Genomic DNA, 21,593 nt, shown 5'->3' on the forward strand with positions numbered 1-21,593 from the left:
ATGTGTATTAGGCAAAGAACGGGGCTTTTTCTTGTGGTATATTTTTGTTCCATCCAGGAGAGGACTCCGAGGAAAGGTCAGTATTTAGGTCCCAGAGTAGCTCTTTAAAGGATTCCCAGGAGGGAACGAGCACAGGACAGATCTGGGAGTGTTCAGCCCTCCATTTTGACATCTGTGTTGTTTGCCAAACCCTAAGAAGCTGCTGATGTTGCAAAAGCCCCTTGAGAGGAGCAATGAGGGCAGCTGAGGTGGATTTCTTGTTAATCATTAGTTTTCAGTATCAAGAGCAGAGAGAGGAAGGGCCCTTCTTAACGAAGTGTATTAGTTAGCTACTGCTGTGTAACAAATGAATTGACTTTGTGCCTTCAAATAGCACCCATCTATTATCACACAGTTTCTGTGGGTCAGGATTCTGGGTGCAGAGGGTCTCACAGGCTGCATTCAAGGTGTTAATGGGGCCGCGTCCTTCCTGGAGCTCGGTTCTCTTCCAAGCTTATGTGGTTGTTGGCAGAATCCAGTTCCTTGTGGTTGTAGGACTGGGGCCCTCATTTTCTTGCCACATGGCCCCTTCCACAGCAGTTTGTGTCATTCAGTTTCCATTTCAATGCTAGCATGCGAATCCCTCTCCAGTCTTGTATGAGATTGTGTGACCATGGGAGAGGCTTCCCATCACCTCTGCCACGGTCCATTGCTTGGAACATGGGTCTAACCAAGTCACGGTTCTGCCCACACTCAAGGGGGGAGGGCCATACAGGGCGTGACTCACCGGGGGTCATCTTAGGGTGTGTTGACACACCAACTATTTTACAAATTTTGTCTCCCTTAGAGGAGGTTGAGGAAGAGATGACAGAAGCAGCCGCAGACTCAAATGAGGACCCGTCAGAGGAAATGGAGGACCTGGAACCTCTGGAACCAGATAACAGAGGTAAGAAAGTCAGCCCCACCCCTGCATTCCTGCCCCCCTCCCCCACCCCCCGTCCTGGCCACCATCTCTTTGGGGGCGGGTCTCAGCCTCGATCTCAGTTTCTCCTTCTGCATGGTGGACAGGGAGGCCCGGCTCAATCACGGGGCAGGTGGAGCTGAAGCTGTGCGGTGTTGGGAAGGCCTGGGCATGGGAGCACCTCCCGTGACGGCCCTCTCAGCACCACACCTGTGCTACCTTGTCTCAGGTACTTTCCAACAAGTCACGAACCTCCTCAACATCATGGATAGCGGGTCAGCCAAGACGGACGCTGCCGGGGCAGGTCCTGACATGCGGAAGACGCTGGCCTCGGTGATAATCACGGAGAAGGCCACCACGGAGCCCTCGGTGGTGATGAATGCTCTCATCCGCTGCCTGCAGGTGCCGGAGGTAGGGCCTGCTCGCCCTCGGCCGCCCCTCTGAGCCCAGCCACCTGGGGCTGCTTGTGCGTCCAGCCACGGCTCAGCGCACGTTACTGACTATGGCAAGCATGGGGCCAGGTGCTGGGGCACAGAGATGGGCGAGACTGTGAAGTTCTTTTTTTTTTTTTAAAGATTTTATTTATTTATTCATGAGAGACAGAGAGAGAGACAGAGGCAGAGGTAGAAGCAGGCTCCCCGCGGAGCAGGGAGCCCGATGCGGGACTCGATCCCAGGACCCTGGGATCATGACCTGAGCCGAAGGCAGTCGCTTAACGACTGAGCCACCCAGGCATCCCGAGACTGTGAAGTTCTTACTCGGAGGACCAACGGGGGCCCGGGGCTTTCGTAATTTTTAAAAGCTGCCTTATTCTGACACAGTGGGTTTGGGAGCCATTGTCCTAGGGCGCACGGACTTAGTTACAAGGTGTTGAGCAGGACTGAAACAGGTGGACACGGGGCAGCACAGACACACCAGAGCTGGATGCAGGACCGGCTGGGCCAGTGCGGAGACTAGCTGGAGTCGGGGCTGGGGTGGAGAATGTTGGAGGGACTGATGGGAAGTGTAATGGAAAATCACAGTGAGCCTTGTAAGACAGGGTAGAGTTTGGATCAGAGCATCAGAATTCCCTGAAGAGCTTCTCAAAAACCCAGATGATTGAGCCCGGCCCTGAGACTTACCAATTCAGTAAGGTCTGTGGGGATGGCCCGAGAATCAGCATTTCTAACGCCTTCCCAGGTGATGCTGATGCTGCTGGTCTGGAGACCACACTTGGAGAGCTGCTGGATTTTAGACTATCCTGTAGCCTTTCGGGGTGGGAAGCACAAGAGTTCTCTGTAGGAGTTCTTGATTTTATAGAAAGATGTGTGCTGGCTGAGAGGAAGGTGGGCCAGAGTCTGGGAGCATAGGCAAAGGGTTTTTGTAACAGACTTATAAAATGTAGGTTTTCTTATTATGCTGATGTCAACACTCAGGAGGCGAGGGCAGGCCACACCATGCAGGACCCCAGGAGCCAGCATCAGGGTTGGCCAGGAGGCAGAGGGAGCAAGGAGAAAATGTGGACAAGAGTCTATACTGTGGTCTCTGTCGGGGAGGATGGGGCAATTTGAATAATTGAGTAATAATGGGCCCTGGGCACGGGGGCTGTCCAGGTCATCTGCACCTGGCTCCCAAGTGTGAGAGTCTGATGGGGGAGGAAGTTGGGGTGCAGGCTCTGGATTGGTTGGTTTGCATTTGAAAAGCATGCTCTGGGCTGAGTTGTTTGCTCCCTGTGGTAATTGGCTCATCCTGGGAGGGGCTGTCTCCCCAGGATCAGCGAGGCCCCAAGATGTCAGGAAATATAAAAAAAAATTAAGTACAGGATTAATACCCAGGCCATAATCAGTGATAAGTGGCAATAAATAGACAACAAACAAGTAGGCATATTTTAAAAATGAACACGTTTCAAAGATTTGTTATTCATTAAATAGTGAAGGAACCAGCAACATATTAAAATCTGTTAAGATGAGCATTTTACTTATAGAGATTTATATACTATACCCAACAAAACTCATTTACGTTGCCATGTACAGGAATAATGTTTGTTGCTATGGAGGAAACATTTGCATTGATATCAGTTTCTTAAGACTGAGCTTCTGTCCCCATGGAGCCATAACCTAGTCTAGAGGATCACGGGAGATCAAGGACACGCTCTCCTTGAGGCCCCATAATCTGAGAGCCTCTGCAGACTCTGCAGACGGCACCCAGACCTCCTCGGGTGCCTGTTTTATACTAGTTTCCAAGTCTTGGACAGTTTTTGTCTTGTGACCATAAATATTCTCCAGAGATTCCTCTTGATCACAGATAAGGCTGGTCTTGTAATTTACCTGACAGTTTACGTAGGTGCTACAAGAGTGTTAATTAAGCATACAGACCTCCTTGTGTTCTCTTTGAAAATCTAGAACATGCATTCTCAACAGGGGTGATACTGTCCTGAAGTGGGTAAAATGGGTTCTGGGTTTGGAGGGGGCATGAAGAAAACCTTACTTTTTAATGTATAAAACACGGAAATGTATATAGCCCATAAACAGATACATAATATATTGTGGTGTTAAGGTTTCATGGTGGGGGAGGGGGAAATTAGGAAAAACTGTCTAAGAAGGATCTTTAGGGAGCAATAAAAAAAAAAAAGATTGAAGGACACTGGTCCAGGGCCAGGCAGTACTGGACAGCCGAGGCCCCACAATTTTCTTCCTTCCAGTGGTTTTCATGAGGAATCTCTGATTGGAGTTTAGAATTGCTGGTTTTTGCTCTGCCAAGACCAGGCAAACAAGGCCAAAACTCTCTGGAGCAGATTTCACTAGGAGAACATATACATTTGGGTGAATTCTTTTCTTCTTGAGGTGCCCACACTTTCCAAGGCCTCTGGGCTGTTGGGAAGTGACTGCCCTCTCACCTGAGAGCGGAGGTCGCCTTCCCAGGGTTTTGCAGGCCATGGCCCACACTCATCCTTTAAGAGCGGCTCATCATACCTGATTAAGTAAGAGTTATTCTCAAATGTGGATCTGCAGGCATGGTCTGGGTTGTACTGTCTATTTGTCCAATTCTGTCCTAAACCAGGTCGTTTAAAATGGTGATAAGGCTATCTAGGAATCAAAGTAGAGTAAGAGGCACTCTTCCTGGCCTCAGGTGCTCCCACACCTGGGCGAAGGGCAGGGCAGTCTGCTTTCTTGGACTTTCAAGGGGGCTAGTGCTGGAGGGCACCTCTTTCCCGGAATCTCCACGGGTTCTGAGCCCTGTCCTACAGAGGTCTCATTACAGAGGCACGGCGGATCACATCATTGGCTATGGTTCATCCATTCAGATTCCAGCCCCTCTGAAAGGTCCAACCCTTTAATTAAAGGGTTGGTTCTCCAGGCAGCCAGCCCCCATCCTTAGAGGCTTTCCAAGTCACCTCATTAACATAACAAAGGACACTCTAAATTGCCCTCTTCACTTAGGAAATGCCAAGTTTTATGAGGTCTGCACCAGAAAGGGGACAAAGATCAAATATACGTATCTTATAAATCACGGGTACATGGGAGGAGGGCCGATGGATGAAGACGATGGTGGACTGTGCTGGGGGCAGGGCGGGGTCCAGGATCTTGCCACTCGCCATACTTGTTTCCCAGATTTCTACCCAGCGCAAAGTCAACATCTACAACATCCTCCAGGAGATCATCCAGCAGGAGGGGGAGCTGGAGGAGCGGGGAGTCCAGAGGCTGGTCACCATCGCCTCCAAGGAGATGAGGCAGACCCTGGAGGTAGTAGAGCCCTCCCCCAACCCCCAACCCCCCACCAACCCAGGGGCTGGGCCGTTGGTAGGCATGGCCTGGGATGCGCAAGGCCCTTGTCCAGTGACCTCAGGGGGCAAGAAGAGGCTGAGCCCAAGGAACACACGGGGCTGGAGCAGGTGTGGGGCAGGAGGGTTTTCGTGAAGGCTGAGTGGATGGTGGAGCCCCACGTCCCTCTCCCGTCCCCTGCAGGTGGAGGGCTACGTGAAGGCAGAGGTGGCCAGTGACACACTCGTGGCTCTGTCCCGAAACCACTTCAGCATGGTCATGTACGAGCTGCAGCACCGCCTCAAGCCCCTCAACCTCACGGACGAATTTGTCATCATCACCTTGGCGAAGCTAGCCAACGGCAATGGTAGGTGCCCGCGGGTCCTCAGCCCTGTGTCCGGCCCCGCAGGCCAGCCTGGCGCCCCCTCCTGGCCTCTGCCTCTCTCTTCCTCTCTTTTCTACTTTTTAAATTTTATTTCGTTTTTATTTTAATTCTGGTTAGTTAACATACAGTCTTATATTAGTTTCGGATGTACCATATAGCGATTTAACAATTCCATACATCACCTGGTGCTCATCACGACAGGTGCATCCTTACTCCCCATCACCAATCCCACCCACCCCTCCCTCTTTTCTTATCTTTCTCTGACATTCCTTCTTTCCCTTTCCATGTGTCTCTCTCTGCTGTTAAGATTCTCTGTGTCCCTGCCTCTCATTTCGGTATCTTCATTCCTCTGTTATTCTTTCTTCAAACCATTCTCCCTCTCGGGCTTCCCCCCCTGCCAATTCCGCAAACAGGTGCTGAGCTCCTACTCTGTGAAAGGCTGCGGTCAGTGCTGGGCCACGCAGTGAATATGAAGTGCCGGGTCCCGCCCCATAAAGGACCGTAAACAAGTCAGCAAGAGAATCGGTGATCATCATATGAGATGAGGCGTAGGAAGAGAACAGCCTGGTGGCTATTTGAGATCAGGAGGAGGGAAGGGATTTCACCTCTGTGGGGTCCTCCCTGAGGTAGCAACATTTCAGCTGTCACCTGAAGGGATGAGAGGATGGTAACTGTGAAGAACCACATATGCATCATGTGCAAAGGCCCTGAGGCAGGAAAAGGCTTGGTTCCTCTGAAGAACTGAGGGGTTACCGTGGCTGTAGTTAGGGTGGGGGGAGATGGTATAAAGAGGGGTTGGAGAGGCTGTCAGGGCCTGGGGGGGGGTGCGTGTGGTGGATTCTGGACTTTATTTGAGGGCCCTGGAAAGCTGTTGAGGGATTCAAAGCTACAGTTGCCTTGTGGAAGGTAGGTTCTGGGAAGACCATTCTAGCTGTTGTGTGGACGGAGAAGGGATAAGAGGTGTGTACCTGAGAGGCGCTGGTGGCTCGGGCTGGGGGTACTTTGGGGAGCGGTGGACAGAAGGGAGATACGAAGGAGACTCCAGTTGGTGGGACTTGCTGATGAAATGTGTGCTGGAGGTGAAGGAGGCAAGTGGCCGAGGATGACTCGCAGGCTTCAGGTTTGAGCGGCTGGCTGTATGGTGCGTGCCCTGAGTTCACATGCATGTGGGACGTCTGAAGAATGGGGACAGGGAGCCAGCTGGTGTGCGGATGCAGAGCTCGAGGGCAGGTGGGGGGCCGTCCTCACAGGGTCCTCAGCATGCGGGTGGTGCTCAAAGTGGCCCATGCCTTCGGAGCGGCGCAGAGAGAGGAGAGGTGAGGCCAGCACCCGCCGGGGAAGCCCAGTGCAGGGAGAGAGCTGACAGGGACTCGGGGACAGTGTGCGGCATGGAGTGTGCGAGGCCAGTGCCTCAGGAAGGGCCCAAGGGCCCGTGTGTCCCGTTTGGCATGGGGTCTGGTCACACGGGGCCGGGTGGGTGGAGAGAGACGGCAGAGAGGCAGTGGGGCCGAGGACTAGCCACTCTGAGGGGGCAGCTGGAGGGACCGGGCCTGGGGGGGGGTGGTTCCCTTCCCCCCCCCCCCCCCACCTCTCGGTTTCCCTCCTCTCTCTCTTCTTCTGGTCCGTCTTCCTCACTGGCTGTCTCCTAGTTTCTTCCTTCATCCAAGGACATTTGTGGGACACCTAAAGAGCGGGGCATGTACCCCTGTGAGCCACACTGGGTCTCCCCTCCCCAACTTGCGGCTCTGCCCACTCTTCCCTGCGGCTGTCTCTGCTTCTTCCTCCTCCTCCTGTCTCCTTGTCCCTGGCTCCTTCCCCCTCCACTTGTTTCTAGCGCCTTTCTTTCCCATCGCACAGATGTCCATGCTGTTTCCTGCGGCCCTGGCCACGCGCCCTGCCCGGTGGGGGCTGGAGGCGGCAGGCGGCGGGCTGTCCTCTCGCCTCGTCCCCGCTGACTCCCTGCCCCCTCTCGCCCCACTGCACAGTGTTTGAGTTCATGCCATACATGGGCATCACGCTGGCCACCATATTCACGATGCTGAGACTCGCCACTGAAGCCAAGATGCGCCAGGTGATCTGCAGCGGTACGTGTCCGGCCCGGTCACGGGAGGAGGGACTGCGGCAAACAGGTGAAGGGGTTCATTGAACAGGAGGTGGGCTGTTCATTTCTTCCCAAACATTGGCCGAATCGCCTGCGTTGCGTGGCCTCTGATTGGCTCTCGGGGAGGGGGCGGGGCACGGGTGGCTGCACCGCGGCACGTGCTTTCGGGAGAAGGCGGCTTAGCGGGAGCAAGTCGTCACTGTGACTCAGTTTAGCTGGCTCTGTTTCAAGCATTTCAGGAGGAGGCCGGGGAAGGACGGCGGGATTCACAGGAGAGGGACCAGGGAAAATGGCTCTATGGTGGGCCTGCCCAAGTCAGGCCGAAGACAGGGTTTTCCCGGCTGGCTGAGGCCATCGGGGTCACCTGCTGGTTCCAGAAGTGTGCGAGTGCGCTCTCCTGGAGGAGGTGGCCCGGGGGGACCTGGTCCCCCTCCTGCCCCTCTGGGCTCACTGCTTCCCCCCCACTCGGCAGCCATGGAGACCTTCTGTGAGACAGTGCAGTTTTACCTGAAGCATCTCGAGGACAGCGTGTACCCTGTGATGACCGAGGATCAGTTTGCCATGAAGTTGTTCCCCATGTACCGCTATTTTGTGACCGTGTGGCTGAGGAACCACCACCCTGAGGTGAGAAGCACCTTTCTCGGGTGGGGGGGAGGGTCCCGTCCCCCCAGGTCATGGCTCCCCAGCCGGTGTGGCTAGGAGGGCTGAGAGACCACTGGGTCCAGCCTCATTCCTGGAACCCGGGAGAGAGACAGTGACCTGATAAACAGAGTTGCTGAATTGCGTGGGCCCTGGATCCTCAGGAGGCCGGCTTGAGAAAGGCCCTGGGATTGCTGGATGAGGGTCCCGGTTACAGCGCCTTTTACCTACGGGAGCTATTTCCACATCAACTCTGTGCTATGGGACTGTTTTACAGATGAGGAAACTGAGGCACTCAGAGAGGTTCTCCTAAGTGACAGAGCTGGGACTTGCAGGGGCAGTCTGGCCTCATTGCCTGCCTGTGGGGTCTCGGGCGGGGGCCTCGAGTACTTCCTAGGTCCCCTCTGTCACGTGTCCTTGACTCTCTGGATGGGGTGACATCACTGAGCCTTGCTGGGGGTCCTGGGCTCCTCGGGTAGGTGAAGCTGGGGGTCATCAAGTCCTTGAAGCCCATGCTGAACCTCCTCCTGCCCAACGATGACCTGCGGGATCAGTTGTACGACTACATCCCCCTGCTGCTGGCGGAGTACCGAGGTAACCTGGAAGCACTCTTCATCACGCAGGTGAGAGGTTGCTGGGTGGCAGCTGGCCTGCAGGCTTTGTTCCGGGGGGGGGGCGGGGCGGTGTCACCTGGGGAGAAGTTGGGCCTGGCACTTGTTGGGTTTTTGCTGTTCCAGGCGGAAGGGACGAGATCCTTAAGGGTCTTGGAGGCAACGGCGAGGTTGTGTGTTAGTTTCCCGGGGCTGCCATAACGGAGAACCACAAAGTGCGTGGCCTAAAATAACAGAAACGGATTCTCTCATAGTTCCAGGGGTCGAGGTGTTGGTGGGGCTGTGATCCTTCTGAAGGCCCTGGGGAAGAATCCTTTTTTGCCACATCGTTTCAGTGTGACACCCCCCCCCTTCACGTGGTCTCTTCTCTGTGTCCGCCTCTGTGTCCTCTCCTTTTCTTATAAGGACACTGGTCTCTGGACTTAAAGCCCACCTTAAATCCAGGATGGTCTCATCTGAGACCCTTAACTAATTACATCTGGAAATCCTCATTTTCAAATAAGGCCATGTCCTGAGGTTCCAGGTGTACATGCATTTTGGGGGGACCCTTTAACCCACGACAGCCCTTAACCCACATAAGATGGAGTCTTGGCAGGGTTCTGCATGGAGATGTGACCCAGGCTGAATGTATTGTAAGGGGATCGCTCATCTGCAGATGAGGCATGCTCCTCAACTCTAAAAGCAAGGAGCAGAAATTAATGTGGTAGATGTAGGGGGCTGCCTGAAGATCACTCTGGCGAAAGAACGGGATTCATCTCCAGGTAGATAGAAGAGAAAGGGGAAGAGGGCCTTGAATGCCATGCTCAGTGGCCTCGCACATCACTTTGCAAGCTTTACTGTGTGTAGACATTGCCGGGAGGCTGGCTGAAATGCAGGGTTGCATTCAGCAGGTCTGGAGCAGGGACCGAGAGGCTGCATTTCTTTCTTTCTTTCTTTCTTTTTTTTAAAAGATTTTATTTATTTATTTGAGAAAGAGAGAGAGAGAGAGAGAGCACATGAGAGGGGGGAGGGCCAGAGGGAGAAGCAGACTCCCTGCTCAGCAGGGACTTGATGATCGTGACCTGAGCCCAAGGCAGTCGCTTAACTGACTGAGCCACCCAGGCGCCCTGAGAGGCTGCATTTCTAACTAGCTCCCGGGGGATGCTGATACCACCAGCTGATGGGCCATGCTGAGTAGCAAGAGTCTAGAGTTAACTGACCCTGAATCGGCAGAAGGTCATCTGCGATCATCTGTCTCTCCATTGTAGGTCTTGAGGCAGATCCTGGAAATGTCGGTCATCACCAACACTCCGGTCCCCCAAATGCAACTTCACACCATTTTCACAGAACTCCACATCCAGGTGAGGCCGGCAAGCTTGGCTGGGCACCAGCGTTCTCAGGGTGGATCAGCGGAAAGTGGGTTGCAGCAGGTGGTGTGGCCGACCAGGGCAAAGGATGTGATGGTAGTGGCCCCCCCGCCTCGCTCATCCGGCTCCTGTATCCCACTGGGGTGCGAGGCGGGGATGTGCACGCGGCTCTGGCATGACGGCGCTGGGCCGTCCCTGCACTTGCGCGCCCACCCCGGGCGCGATCTCACCACCCTCCCTGCACGCCCGCTCCCCAGGTGTGTGCCAAGGCTCCTGCCCACGAGCGGTACAGCAGCCAAAACCTGGCGGAGATCGTACACTGCTTCATAGCCCTCGGTGAGCCCCCCTCCCTGTCCCCCGGGGCCACTGGGAGCCTATGGGAGCGCCAGCCCCCGTGAGGCCTGGGCCCAAGGCGGCCTTTTCTGGCTCATTCTGGCTCCGAGGGCATGAGTAAAGCTGTCCTTCCTCCTGCAGCCCGGTCCTACCCCAAGGAGCTGATGAAGTTCTTCCTCAGTCAGATGGAGATGAGCAAGGAGGCCATCCGCGTGGGGACCCTGACACTGATTAGGGCAGTGGTGAGCGCAGATGGTGAGCAAGAGTGGGACGCCAGGCGGGAGGCCTGGGAGGCAGGTCTCACCCATGTCTGGGCCTTCATCATTTCCTCTTTTATAGACACTACTGGGTGGACCAAGGTTGCTTCATATTTTCTGCCCTTGAACCTCACCAGCGCTGTGACCCCCATCTCCCGCACCCTCAACCCTCTCCTCAAACTCTGAATCCCAGCTTCCACCTGAGTCTGAATTTCCGACTGTTAACCTGAACCCTAGAACTATCCCCCAAATGTGAAATCAGGGGCCTTAAATAAGGCCTAGTTATATCGTGTAGGTGTAGTCCTAAAGCCCCACTGTCTCAATGCCCAATCGTAGTCAAAACTCCTTATTCTAAATCCCTAAGCCCAAACTCTGAACCTGGCCTTGCCATCAAAAGGGAAATCCTGTCCCCAACAATGACACCAGCTCAGACAGCACCTTTGTGTGAATTGGAACAAGGCACCCCTTGCTGGCAGCATGTGGCCCTGCAGGTACATGATTTGTTTAGAAGAGCATGGGCCACTCCTGTTCAATCTTTCAACTGGGTGCCCTTGTGCAGTACACAGACTGGGCAACTGTATATGAAGCACATTCTGCTGATAGTAAAGTCTTCTCTGAAAAAACCCGCAAATTTAAGCAACAATGAGACCATTTTTATCTGTCTGACAGAGATGATAATGACTAGTGTTGGCCTAGCCATTTTTCTCTAAGAGGCCTGATAGTAAAAATATTTTTGGCTTTACAGGCCATATGGTCTCTGTGACAATTACTCAACTGTGCAAAAGCAATCATAAACTGCAGAGTGTGGCTGTGTTCTAATAAAACTTTATTCACAAAAACAGGCTTAGGGCTGGTTTTAGCCTGCGGGTTATACTTTGCTAATCCCTGTGCTAGAATAACAAGAAACTAGTTTCTTGGGGCACCTGGGTGGCTCAGTTGGTTAAGCGACTGCCTTCGGCTCAGGTCATGATCTTGGAGTCCCGGGATCAAGTCCCGCATCGGGCTCCCTGCTCGGCAGGGAGTCTGCTTCTCCCTCTGACCCTCCTCCCTCTCATGCTCTCTGTCTCTCATTGTCTCTCTCGCAAATAAATAAATAAAATCTTAAAAAAAAAATTAAAAAAAAAAAACTAGTTTCTTGCACTTTATTGACAAGGGTGTAAATTGATAAAGCATTCTGAGTGCTCAGTTGCATAGGGACCAAAACTTGGGCTCAACCGTCTAACTTTCTGACCATTGTCCGAAGGAACTCATTGCCCAAAGAACTGGACAACGATGTTCGTTAGCACGTTGTGCATAAAAGCAAAACGTTAGAAGCAATCTAAATGTTTTTCTATAGGGAATTTCTGGAACAAATGATAGTTTATCTGCAGAGTGGAATATGACTCAACCATAAAAGGTGTAGTCAATCTATACTTTTTTCATGGACAAGATGCCCTCTCTATATTAAGCACACCAGCATGGTATGGGGCAGTGTATGCAGCATGACCTTGGTTACTTGCAAGAAATCTATGTGGTTATCTTTTCATAAATGAGCTTAGGGACACACCTGAACTGTTGAGTGGTTACCTTTTATTTTATTTTAATATGCAATGAGCATATACTATTTTTATTTTATCTTTATTATTTATTTATTTATTTGACTGGATGGATTTTATTCAGAAAATAATTTTTGAATAATTTTCTAACTCCTTAGGAAAAAAAAGGATGACAATGTGTTTTCTTACTGCTTACATCAAAATATATTCAATTTGGAGAAGATTTTAATGTAAAAGCAAAACTCCGTAAAATGTTAGAATGAAAATAAGTACCTTGGGATGGCAAAAGGCTTTTTTTAAATTTAAATTCTATTTTTAAAATCGGAAAAAAATTTTCTACTTTGCAGATAAAAACTCAAAGCTGTATCATGCTCCCTTAGGGCCCGATTACCTGCTACTTTCCTCTTGTCCCACTTCCCTCTTTCTTCTACCAGTGTTGACCTGTAGTAGCCTGAAGTCTAGTGTCAAGTTGAGCAGCTAACTGTAAATCTGTCCATACTGGACATCTCCAGAACCTTCTCATGGCTCTTTCTTACCTCTCTTAATCTTCCTTCTCCCCGAATCGACTGTCTTCAGATGTATGACTAACAAGCACTTGCAAAGCACTTTCTTGTGTGCCAAGCACTGTGTTGGCTCATTACTGCCCACAGAAGCTCTGTGAGAGAGGTACTATTATTAGCCACATTTTATTTTTTTAAAGTTTTTTTAAATTAACATACAATGTATTATTTGTTTCAGGGGTACAGGTCTGTGATTCATCAGTCTTACACAATTCACAGCGCTCACCATAGCACATACCCTCCCCAATGTCCATCACCCAGCCACCCCATCCTTCCCACCCCCCTCCACTCCAGCAACCCTCAGTATGTTTCCTGAGATTAAGAGTCTCTTATGATTTGTCTCCCTCTCTGATTTCATCTTGTTTCATTTTTCTCTCCCTTCCCCTGTGATCCTCTGTCTTGTTTCTCAAATTCCTCATATCAGTGAGATCATATGATACTTACCTTTCTCTGATTGACTTATTTCGCTTAGCAGAATACCCTCTGGTTCCATCCACGTTGGTGCAAATGGCAAGATTTGGGGTTTTTTTTTGATGGCTGCATAATATTCCATTGTATATATATGTGTGTGTGTGTGTGTGTGTGCATGTATATATATATACCATATCTTTATCCATTCATCTGTCTGTGGACATCTTGGCTCTTTCCATAGTTTGGCTATTGTGGACATTGCTGCTATAAACATTGGGGCGCACATGCCCCTTCAGATCACTACATTTGTATCTTTGGGGTAAATACCCAGTAGTGCAATTGCTGGGTCGTAGGGTAGCTCTATTTTCAACTTTTTGAGGAAACTCCATACTGTTTTCCAGAGTGTATTAGTCACATTTAAAAAAAAGATTTTATTTATTTATTTCTGTGCATACATGCGCTCACATGCACATGAAAGTGAGCATGAGTGGTGGGGGGGAGGGGCAGAGGGAGAAGCAGACTCACCGCTGAGTGAGGACCCCAACTCAGGACTCGATCCCAGGACCCTGGGATCACGACCTGAGCTGAAGGCAGACGCTTAACCGACTGAGCCACCCAGGCGCCCTATTATTATCCACATTTTAAAGTAGGGAAACTGAGGCACAGGGTTGCTGAGGAGTTCACCTGAGGTCATGGCTAGGATGTGGTTGGCACAGGATTTGACCCCGGGCAGCCCGGTACCACAGCCCAGGCTCTGCACCACTGTGCTTTGCAGCCTAGGCATGCCCACAGCGTGCCTGGCCCTGTGTGCCCACCTGAAGGAAGAGCAGGTGGGGACCCTGCTCTCAAGGAGAGTCCACCTGGGTTCCAAAGAGAATCACAAAGCAGAGGCCAAGGGAGCGAGGCACAAAAACCATGCTGTCCCCTGGCCAGGTGGGGTGGGACAGGTGTTGAGAGGACAAGGAGGTGGCCAGCGAGGCTTCTGAGGGAAGTGTCCCTGAGCTGTGGTGGGAGTCAGAGGCTCTCAGGAGGTGTGACGTGGACAAGCCCCCCGAAGCCTGGCTCCCGGGGGAAGGTGGTGGGCAGGCCTGGTGTTCTGGGAGTCTCGCTACTCCCGGGCATCTCCTGAGAGCCCAGCTCTGAGGCTGGTGGCCCTCCAGGCCGGTTGTCCTCTTTCAGAGCCCAGAATGAATATCAGGACCATCTACCTGGCCATCCGGGTGGTCAAGAACGCCCTCTGTGACACCCGCTTCAAGGTAACAGGGCAGAGACCTGGAAGGGGATGGTGTTCAGGGCACTCTGCGGGGGAAGCAGAGGGAAGTCCTGCAGGTGGCCCTTACTCTTCTCTGGCTCTGTGGGTGGGGGCTGCCTGCCGAAGGCCCTTTGCTGGAAAACCTAGCTTCTTGGCCAGCACTGAGTAGGGCTGGAGAAGAGAGGCCCCCCTGGGGCTGTGTCCTGCTCCTGAGACACTTGCTCTCATCAAGGACCTGGAATTTCCCAATGAGGGGGCTCAGCCACTGTCCTGGACAGAGGAGAGGCTGAGTGGATTCAGCTTCATCCAGAGCCACGTGGCTGCCCGAGGGTTTTATAAAACCTTTCCTGCGTTTGAAAAAAGCAACTGAGGAATACACACTATACCCTTCAAATAAAGGCTAAAAAAACCCCACAGTCCAGGCTCCACTGGAGCCAAGACCACCTTGGAATGTAGCTTCAGTTCTGGCTGTAGGCCCTGGAGGCCGTGGCACATCCCCTGGGGAGGGGAGGTCCAGGAGGGTGAGGGTCTGCACAAATGGGAGAGGGCATGACGTGGGGCAGGGGAGGGATTTGGGCTGGAGATTTAACGCAGAGCTGTTCTCAAAATGTGGAGGCTGTCAAGGGAAGACAACCACCCCACATAGCAAGCCTGAGCCCAAGCCTGGGAAGTCCAGGATAAGAGTCAGCCTGTCCCCACCAGGGCTGCCTGAGGATGGAGCAGCCTGTCTAGGAGGGAGTGTGCTCCAGGCTCAGACAAGGCTCCTGGGTGGCTATGTTGCCCAGGGGGATTCCCTGGATGGGGCAGGGGGTGGTGGACGGAGTGGGCAGTAGCCCCCAAGGCCCCTTCCCACCCAGAGCACCCCCAATTCCTAGCTGTCTCATGGGACAGGATTGGGTGTAAGGTGCCAAGCCCCCCACCCTGGAGCCCACCCCAGTTCCTGCTTGTCCACCGCCCCGTCCCCTCAGGTGAGGATGGCTATTCTCCGCATCATCGGCCAGTTGGCTCTGTCTGGCTACCAGGACAGGATCAAAGGCTGGGGCCTGAAGTACGTGTCTGTGCAGCTGACTCTTTCCACCTACAAACTGGTGAGTGGCCCTGATAGGCAGACCCGCGTGCAGCTGGTCTTTGGAAGTGGTTTCCAAAGCGTTGAGGAAAGAATCTGCTTGCTGCACCCTGTGCTAGATCCCGCACGAATCTACCTTCATGACACCAATGCCCGGGCACATGGCAACTGTAGGTAGAGGTGTGTGCAGTCTATCTAGAAAACTCTGGAGACCCGGCATCTGGGCATGGAGCCTCACGAGGGGTGAGGAGACCACACCCAAGACTGCGGCAAAGCCCCGGCCAGCACACGAGCAGGGACCCCCTTGATTCTGGCTTTCAGACAAATCACCGGGAGAACTTTTATCAGAGGAACCTGGAGGAGAAGATGGTCCACAAAGTCACCATGGACACCGTGAAGATCATAACCTCTTCCGTCAGTGGGATGACCAACGTGAGTGTGGGCCGGGCCCCTGCAGCTGATGGCTTGACTTGTGTGCGCCCCGCGCCGGGCTCGGAAGGGAATGGTGCATGCCCAGAATTCCACGCTGTTGCTTCTCCCATTCCCACTGTCTGGGATGCCTGGAGGGGCCCCGATCTTCCCACTGCCTGAGCTCTTGTTCTTGAAGATCCGGTTCCAGAGCTGGGTCCTTGATGGGAACTTAGTCCCCCAGGGGCTGAGGCGGTGCCTGGCTCACAGTGGGCCTCAATATGTACCCATTGACTTATAACCAGAAATATGTCGATTACCTTAAAGCCCCTTCAGTCCAGGTGTGTGTGTGTGCGCATGTGTGTAGAGATGATTTTAACGGATTAATTCCACAAGCATCCAGTGAGTTCCTACTATGTGAAGACATGAAGGCATATGCTAGAAGGCTCAGTATAACCCCAAGGAGGTCACAGGCTGAAGGGGAAACAGATGTGCCAACTTTTCATTGCAATGCAGTGTGACATAGCGAAGAAAGTAGAAAAAATTTACCGTGATAGCACGAGGAAGGGTTCACTGTCCATTAAGTGAGGCCTTGGGCTGGATGCTCCCTGTCCGGGGGGCGGTTTACCTTAATACCAGACGTACTGAGAAGAATCGTGGGAGCTGCCAGTCGTCGAGCAGCTGCTAGAGCAGGGGGGCTGTGCGGCGAGCCTGACGGATCTCCTACGCGGCTGTAGATGCCCCAGCTAATGCTGCCCTCTGCCCCCGACCCAGGAGTTTTGGGTGAGGCTCCTGTGCTACATCATGGAGACGGATTACACAGAGGCCTTGACCCCCATCTGCATCAGCCTCACAAACCTGGCGGAACGCCAGCTCCACGCCGAGGACATGGAGGCCAGCACGGCCCGCCAAAGCAGACACGGTGGGCAGCATCCTGGAACTAGCCGGTGGGACTGGGCAGGTGGGCCAGTCCGTGTCCTGGGACGTTTCCCTTCTGCATTTTCCAGGAAGCAGCCGGGAGTCCCAGCCAGCCAGGCCAAAGGCCCCCCTTACCATATCTGAGGAGGTGTTAAAATTGGGCAAACTTCCTTTGGCAGTTCGTTCCCCATGTCCCCTCCCCCCGCACCCCGTCCCAGGACCCCTCCCTGTGGAGACGCAGCCTTTCTCCATGTGTGGCTTGTCTGGGTCTCTGTGAGCCAGCGGGTCCCATCCGAGTCCTCTGCAAACCATCATACCGTGGCTCCCCCTTACCCTGGCCCCCGATTCAGCACTATCAACAGCAGATGCTCAAAAAAGTGACTGTCACCACTTAACGGTGGGGTGACACTGCTCTTCCAAGAGGACTGTTCTCATGGGCCTGGCGCTTGGCTGGATGGGTGTCGCCGGTGGTGGGTGTGATTTTAGGAGTCCTGTAGGACCCAGGGATGGCAAATGGTGGGGGGTCTTCTTCATGACCTCACCCGGACTCTGGCTAGGCCCTCCCCTTGACATCTTCTAAGCCCTAGCCCAAAGCACGATTCTCCCCTCTTCCCAGGATAAACCAATTAAAATGATGTTCCTTATGGACAGATCACTGGTCCCTGTGCCAATCCATTCTTGTTCTGGGGACAATGGGATGATGTTGGGGAAGTACCTTCCAGGCCAGCACCATCCTCGGGCTCAAGGGCATGGGGGCACGGGGGCATGTCCTGGTATGAACTGGGCGACTGGAGCAGGTTCGCATCTCCTTCTTCCTTAGTGGACCTGCCTGCACCCCAGAAACTGTTGGCCCGTCTCCTGGTGAGTGACTCACTCAGGCCTGACTGAGGCCATGGCCTGTGGCCCCTCTCCCTTCAGCTCCTAATTCCCAAAGCCTCCAGAGGGAGGAGGGAGCTAGACACTTGGTAGGACAGATCTTTCTGGGTCACTTTCATTCCTCTTGGGTAGACGTGGCAGGGGCAGTGTGCTCGGATGCCCAGGGACCTGGTGACCAGATTCCTCTGCTCAGCCTTTGAGCAGGCCCGAAGCATCCCCAGGACACCGTCAGTGGCCTGCCTGCCCCCGGGAGTCCTGTACCTATGCCTTCTCCTCTTTTTCTTTTTTTTTTTTTTTAGAGAGAGAGAGGAAGAGGGGGGGGGGAGAGAGGGGCAAAGGGAGAGGGAGAGAGAGAATCCCAAGCAGGCTCCATGCCCAGCACAGAGCCCGACATGGGGCTCGATCTCATGACCCTGAGATCATGACCTGCCAAAATTGAGAGTCAGATGCTTAACCAACTGAACCATCCAGGCGCCCGGGTTCTCCTCCTTATGTTGACTGTGGGCGTTAATCCACACTCCATGGAAGCCTGGGTGGGGAGAAAGCCCACTATCTTACCCCTCTTCTTCTTTCTGGGAACAAAATGCCCCACTGGAGTCTTGGTGTTCCCCAGGTGCTGATGTCATCCCCCTACAAGGGGGAGGGCCGCGGGATAGCCATGCTCAACCTCCTGAGGACGCTGAGCCAGAGCATTGCGCCCTCCATGGCTGACATGTGGGAGCTGGAGATCCCACTGCTGCTCAAGTACCTGGAAGGTGAGGCATCCGGAGCACCAACCCCAAGTCAACTCCCCTCCCAGTGCGCATGCTGGAGTACGAATCACACGGCTTGAACAACAGGAACCAAAGCTCAAGGTGGACCAGTACGGCCTATTTAGGTCCTTGGAGAAGTGGGGAGGGAAATGAGCATGTGCTGAGCCCATCCATGGAGGGCTTCGCATGCCCGACTAAGGAGGCTGGTCCAGAGGGGAGCAGCAGAAGAAAGCAGCATGTGTGCACCTTCTTTCTGCAGAGCATACTGAGTTTACCTGGAATCAGAAGACCTGGGAGGACAAGCTGATTCAGGTAAAGACGTGATCCACCTTGCTGAGGTTGGGTCGGGAGAAAGGGGAGGGGTGCATGGGAAGATGCTTGGTGGGGTTGGCACGTGGAGAGCTTAGGAGTCCCTAAAGGACACCTCTTCCGTCAGAGACGACTTGGGGAGTACCAAGCATGTCCACAGCTGTATCCATCAGCAGGAGAGAACAGAGAGCCTTCTATCCTGGGGGACCAAGTGTTCAGGAAAGCAGCACAGGGGTGACCCTCCTTCCTCCAGCCCCAAAACCACAGCTGTTCCCCAGGCCCACAGACTGTTAGCACTGGGTTGGGGTTCAATGGGTCGAGCAATCTCGAGATTGGGGAAGGGGGTTAGAAAGGGTGAGTCACTGCTCAATGTCACACAGCACTCCTGGAGCCTGGGAGAGAACAGGACTGGGGGCCTCTGGCACTGCCCACTGACATCTTCTGTCTCTTTAGTTTCTGAGAAACTCCCTTAAGAAGACCCGAGGTTCCAATTGGAGCTTGCGTCTGAGCAAAGAGCTGAACAACCAGATTGAAAGCTTCGACAGCCCCTCCCTGGAGAAGGTTTGTGATCACAGTGTCAGGGCAGTTCAGATGGGGAGGGGACTCCAGGGATGATGGAATGGAAGCTCAGGTTGTGTGTGAGACCAGCTGTACCTGTGGCTGTCTACAGGGTCCTGGGAGGAGAGGTGGGTGGTTTAGGCCAGTGTGTTTTCGTGTCTTGTTTTGTTTTGTTTTTCCTCTAAGAACCTGCTTTGTTGAAGCTGGCGGGGGGGTCTCTTCTCCAGTCTTCCTGACCTTCTCACTTCACTCTCCACCTGATGTGGTCTCCTAGCAGAGTCCAACAGGCAAGGATCAAGATGTCTGAACAGGTTTTGGCAGTGAAAATGATGAGGATGACACTGAACCACAGAAGGCTAAAGGGGTTGCTGAGTTCCAGCTCGGCAGTGAAGATGATGAGGCTGGAGGGGCAAAGAAAGTGTAGGCAGGCTGAGCTTTGGAGCATGACTTTCAGCTGTCCCCACCTCACTGGCAGATTGCTGGATGTTGTTGCGTACACCTGACCCATCCAGCTACTGGCTCATGATCATGTGTGTGTATTTCATTGTAAAAAGGTCTTTATAAAACTATGAACATTGTTGAAATCAGAGAAGGTCTCAATTAACGGAAAGGATCCCATGTTCACAGATTGGAAGATGATATGGTCAAGATGGCACACTCCCCAAATCTCTCTACAGATTCATTGTGACCCCTGTCATAAACCCCAGCTGGCCTTTCTTTTTTGTTTTGTTTTTTTATTTTTTAATTTTTTAAGATTTTATTTATTTATTTGACAGAGAGAGAGAGAGACAGCGAGAGAGGGAACACAAGCAGGGGGAGCGAGAGGGAGAAGCAGGCTTCCTGCGGAGGAGGGAGCCCGATGTGGGGCTTGATCCCAGGACCCTGGGATCATGACCTGAGCCGAAGGCAGACACTTAACGACTGAGCCACCCAGGCACCCCTTGTTTTGTTTTTTTTAGAGATTGACAAGCTGATCCTATATTCATGTGGGAATACAAGGGGCCCAGAACAGCCAACATAATTATGATTAAGAGAAAGGCCAAAGTTGGAGGACTCAAACTTTGCAATTTCAGGACTTTTTACTACAGCAAACAAGACAATGTAGTACTGGCGTAAGGATGGGCAGACAGGTTGATGTAATAGAAAATCAAGAATGCAGAAATAAACCTCACACTTGCTGTCAGCTGATTTTGGACAAAATCTTCTTGGATATGACACCAAAAACACTAGCGAGGAAAGAAAAAATAGATAACTCGGACATCATCAAACTAAAAACTCTTATGTTGAAAATCAAACCATCGAGAAAGTGAAAAGACAACCCCCAGAATGAGAGAAAATATTTACAAATTAAGTCCTTGGTAAGGGACTTGTCTCTAGAATATATAAAGAGCTCTCCTCACTCAATAACAAAAAGATAAGCCCAGTTCAGAAATGGGCAAACTATATGAATAGACATTTCTTCAAAGAAGGTACATACATGGTGAATAAGCACATGAAAAAAACTGTTCAAGATTATCACCATTAGGGAAAACGCAAGTCAAAGCCACAAGGACATACCACCTCACACCCACTAGGATGGCTGTAATAAAGAAGACATAATAACAAGTATTGGTAAGAATGTGGAGAAATTCGAACACTCCTAAACTGCTGGTGTGAATGGAAAACCAGTTCCTTGAAGTATTAAATACAGAGTTACCATATGACCCAGGAATTCTGCTCGGAGTTATATATGCCCAGGGGAAATGGAAACATACATCCATACAAAAATGTATACATAGATGTTCACAGTAGTGTTATTCATACAGCCAAAAAAATAGAAGCAACCCAAATGCCCACCAATGGATGAAAAGATAAACAAAGTGTGGTCTATCCATACAATGGAATATTATTCATTAAAAGGAATGAAGTACTGATTAATGGTACAGAAAGGATGACCCTTGAAGACACTATGCTAAGTGACAGAAGCCAGACACAAAGGAATGCAAATCACCACATATTATATGATTCTGTTTACTTGAAATGTCCAGAATAGGCATCATTTTAGAGACAGAAAGTAGATTAGCAGTTGCCAGAGGCTGCAGGAAATGTGCAGTGACTGCCAACAGGTATGAGATCTCTTGGGGGGGGGGGCGGTGATAAAAATGTTCTAAGTTTAGGGCGCCTGGGTGGCTCAGTTGGTTAAGCGACTGCCTTCGGCCCAGGTCATGATCCTGGAGTCCCGGGATCGAGTCCCGCATCGGGTTCCCTGCTCAGCGGGGAGTCTGCTTCTCCCTCTGACCCTCTTCCCTCTCATGCTCTCTGTCTCTCATTCTCTCTCTCTCAAATAAATAAATAAAATCTTTTAAAAAAAAATGTTCTAAGTTTAGATTGTGCTGATGGTTACACAACTCTGTGAATAGACCACTGAATTGGTAAACCTTAAATGGGTTAATTTTATGGTATGTGAATTATATCTCAATGAGATGTCTAAGAAAAGGTATTTACAGGTCTCAGCCAAAAACTGTGTTTGTTCAAATAGATAGTCTTTATAGGTGAGCATGTAAAATAACAAAAAGCAAGGATATCTTACAGATAATCTTCTATAGCTAAACATAAA

The 21,593-nt window shown here is 52.0% G+C and overlaps 1 protein-coding gene across 1 annotated transcript in view; it reads left to right on the forward strand.

The window, feature by feature from the left end:
- The window catches only part of MROH2A (maestro heat like repeat family member 2A), a 45,603-nt gene continuing 24,010 nt past the window's right edge, over nucleotides 1-21,593 (forward strand). Inside the window, exons 1-19 of the mRNA XM_044913455.1 lie at nucleotides 1-88; nucleotides 827-925; nucleotides 1,170-1,351; nucleotides 4,531-4,662; nucleotides 4,885-5,047; nucleotides 7,051-7,149; nucleotides 7,639-7,790; nucleotides 8,285-8,428; nucleotides 9,664-9,756; nucleotides 10,020-10,098; nucleotides 10,237-10,350; nucleotides 14,038-14,114; nucleotides 15,079-15,198; nucleotides 15,498-15,608; nucleotides 16,359-16,506; nucleotides 17,323-17,363; nucleotides 17,992-18,133; nucleotides 18,390-18,442; nucleotides 18,893-19,000. Coding sequence (XP_044769390.1) covers nucleotides 1-88; nucleotides 827-925; nucleotides 1,170-1,351; nucleotides 4,531-4,662; nucleotides 4,885-5,047; nucleotides 7,051-7,149; nucleotides 7,639-7,790; nucleotides 8,285-8,428; nucleotides 9,664-9,756; nucleotides 10,020-10,098; nucleotides 10,237-10,350; nucleotides 14,038-14,114; nucleotides 15,079-15,198; nucleotides 15,498-15,608; nucleotides 16,359-16,506; nucleotides 17,323-17,363; nucleotides 17,992-18,133; nucleotides 18,390-18,442; nucleotides 18,893-19,000 — 2,145 coding nt within the window. The remainder of the gene's footprint in view (nucleotides 89-826; nucleotides 926-1,169; nucleotides 1,352-4,530; nucleotides 4,663-4,884; nucleotides 5,048-7,050; nucleotides 7,150-7,638; nucleotides 7,791-8,284; nucleotides 8,429-9,663; nucleotides 9,757-10,019; nucleotides 10,099-10,236; nucleotides 10,351-14,037; nucleotides 14,115-15,078; nucleotides 15,199-15,497; nucleotides 15,609-16,358; nucleotides 16,507-17,322; nucleotides 17,364-17,991; nucleotides 18,134-18,389; nucleotides 18,443-18,892; nucleotides 19,001-21,593) is intronic.

Source organism: Neomonachus schauinslandi, chromosome 3 (genome assembly GCF_002201575.2).
Source record: "Neomonachus schauinslandi chromosome 3, ASM220157v2, whole genome shotgun sequence".
Taxonomy (NCBI): Eukaryota; Metazoa; Chordata; class Mammalia; order Carnivora; family Phocidae; genus Neomonachus; species Neomonachus schauinslandi.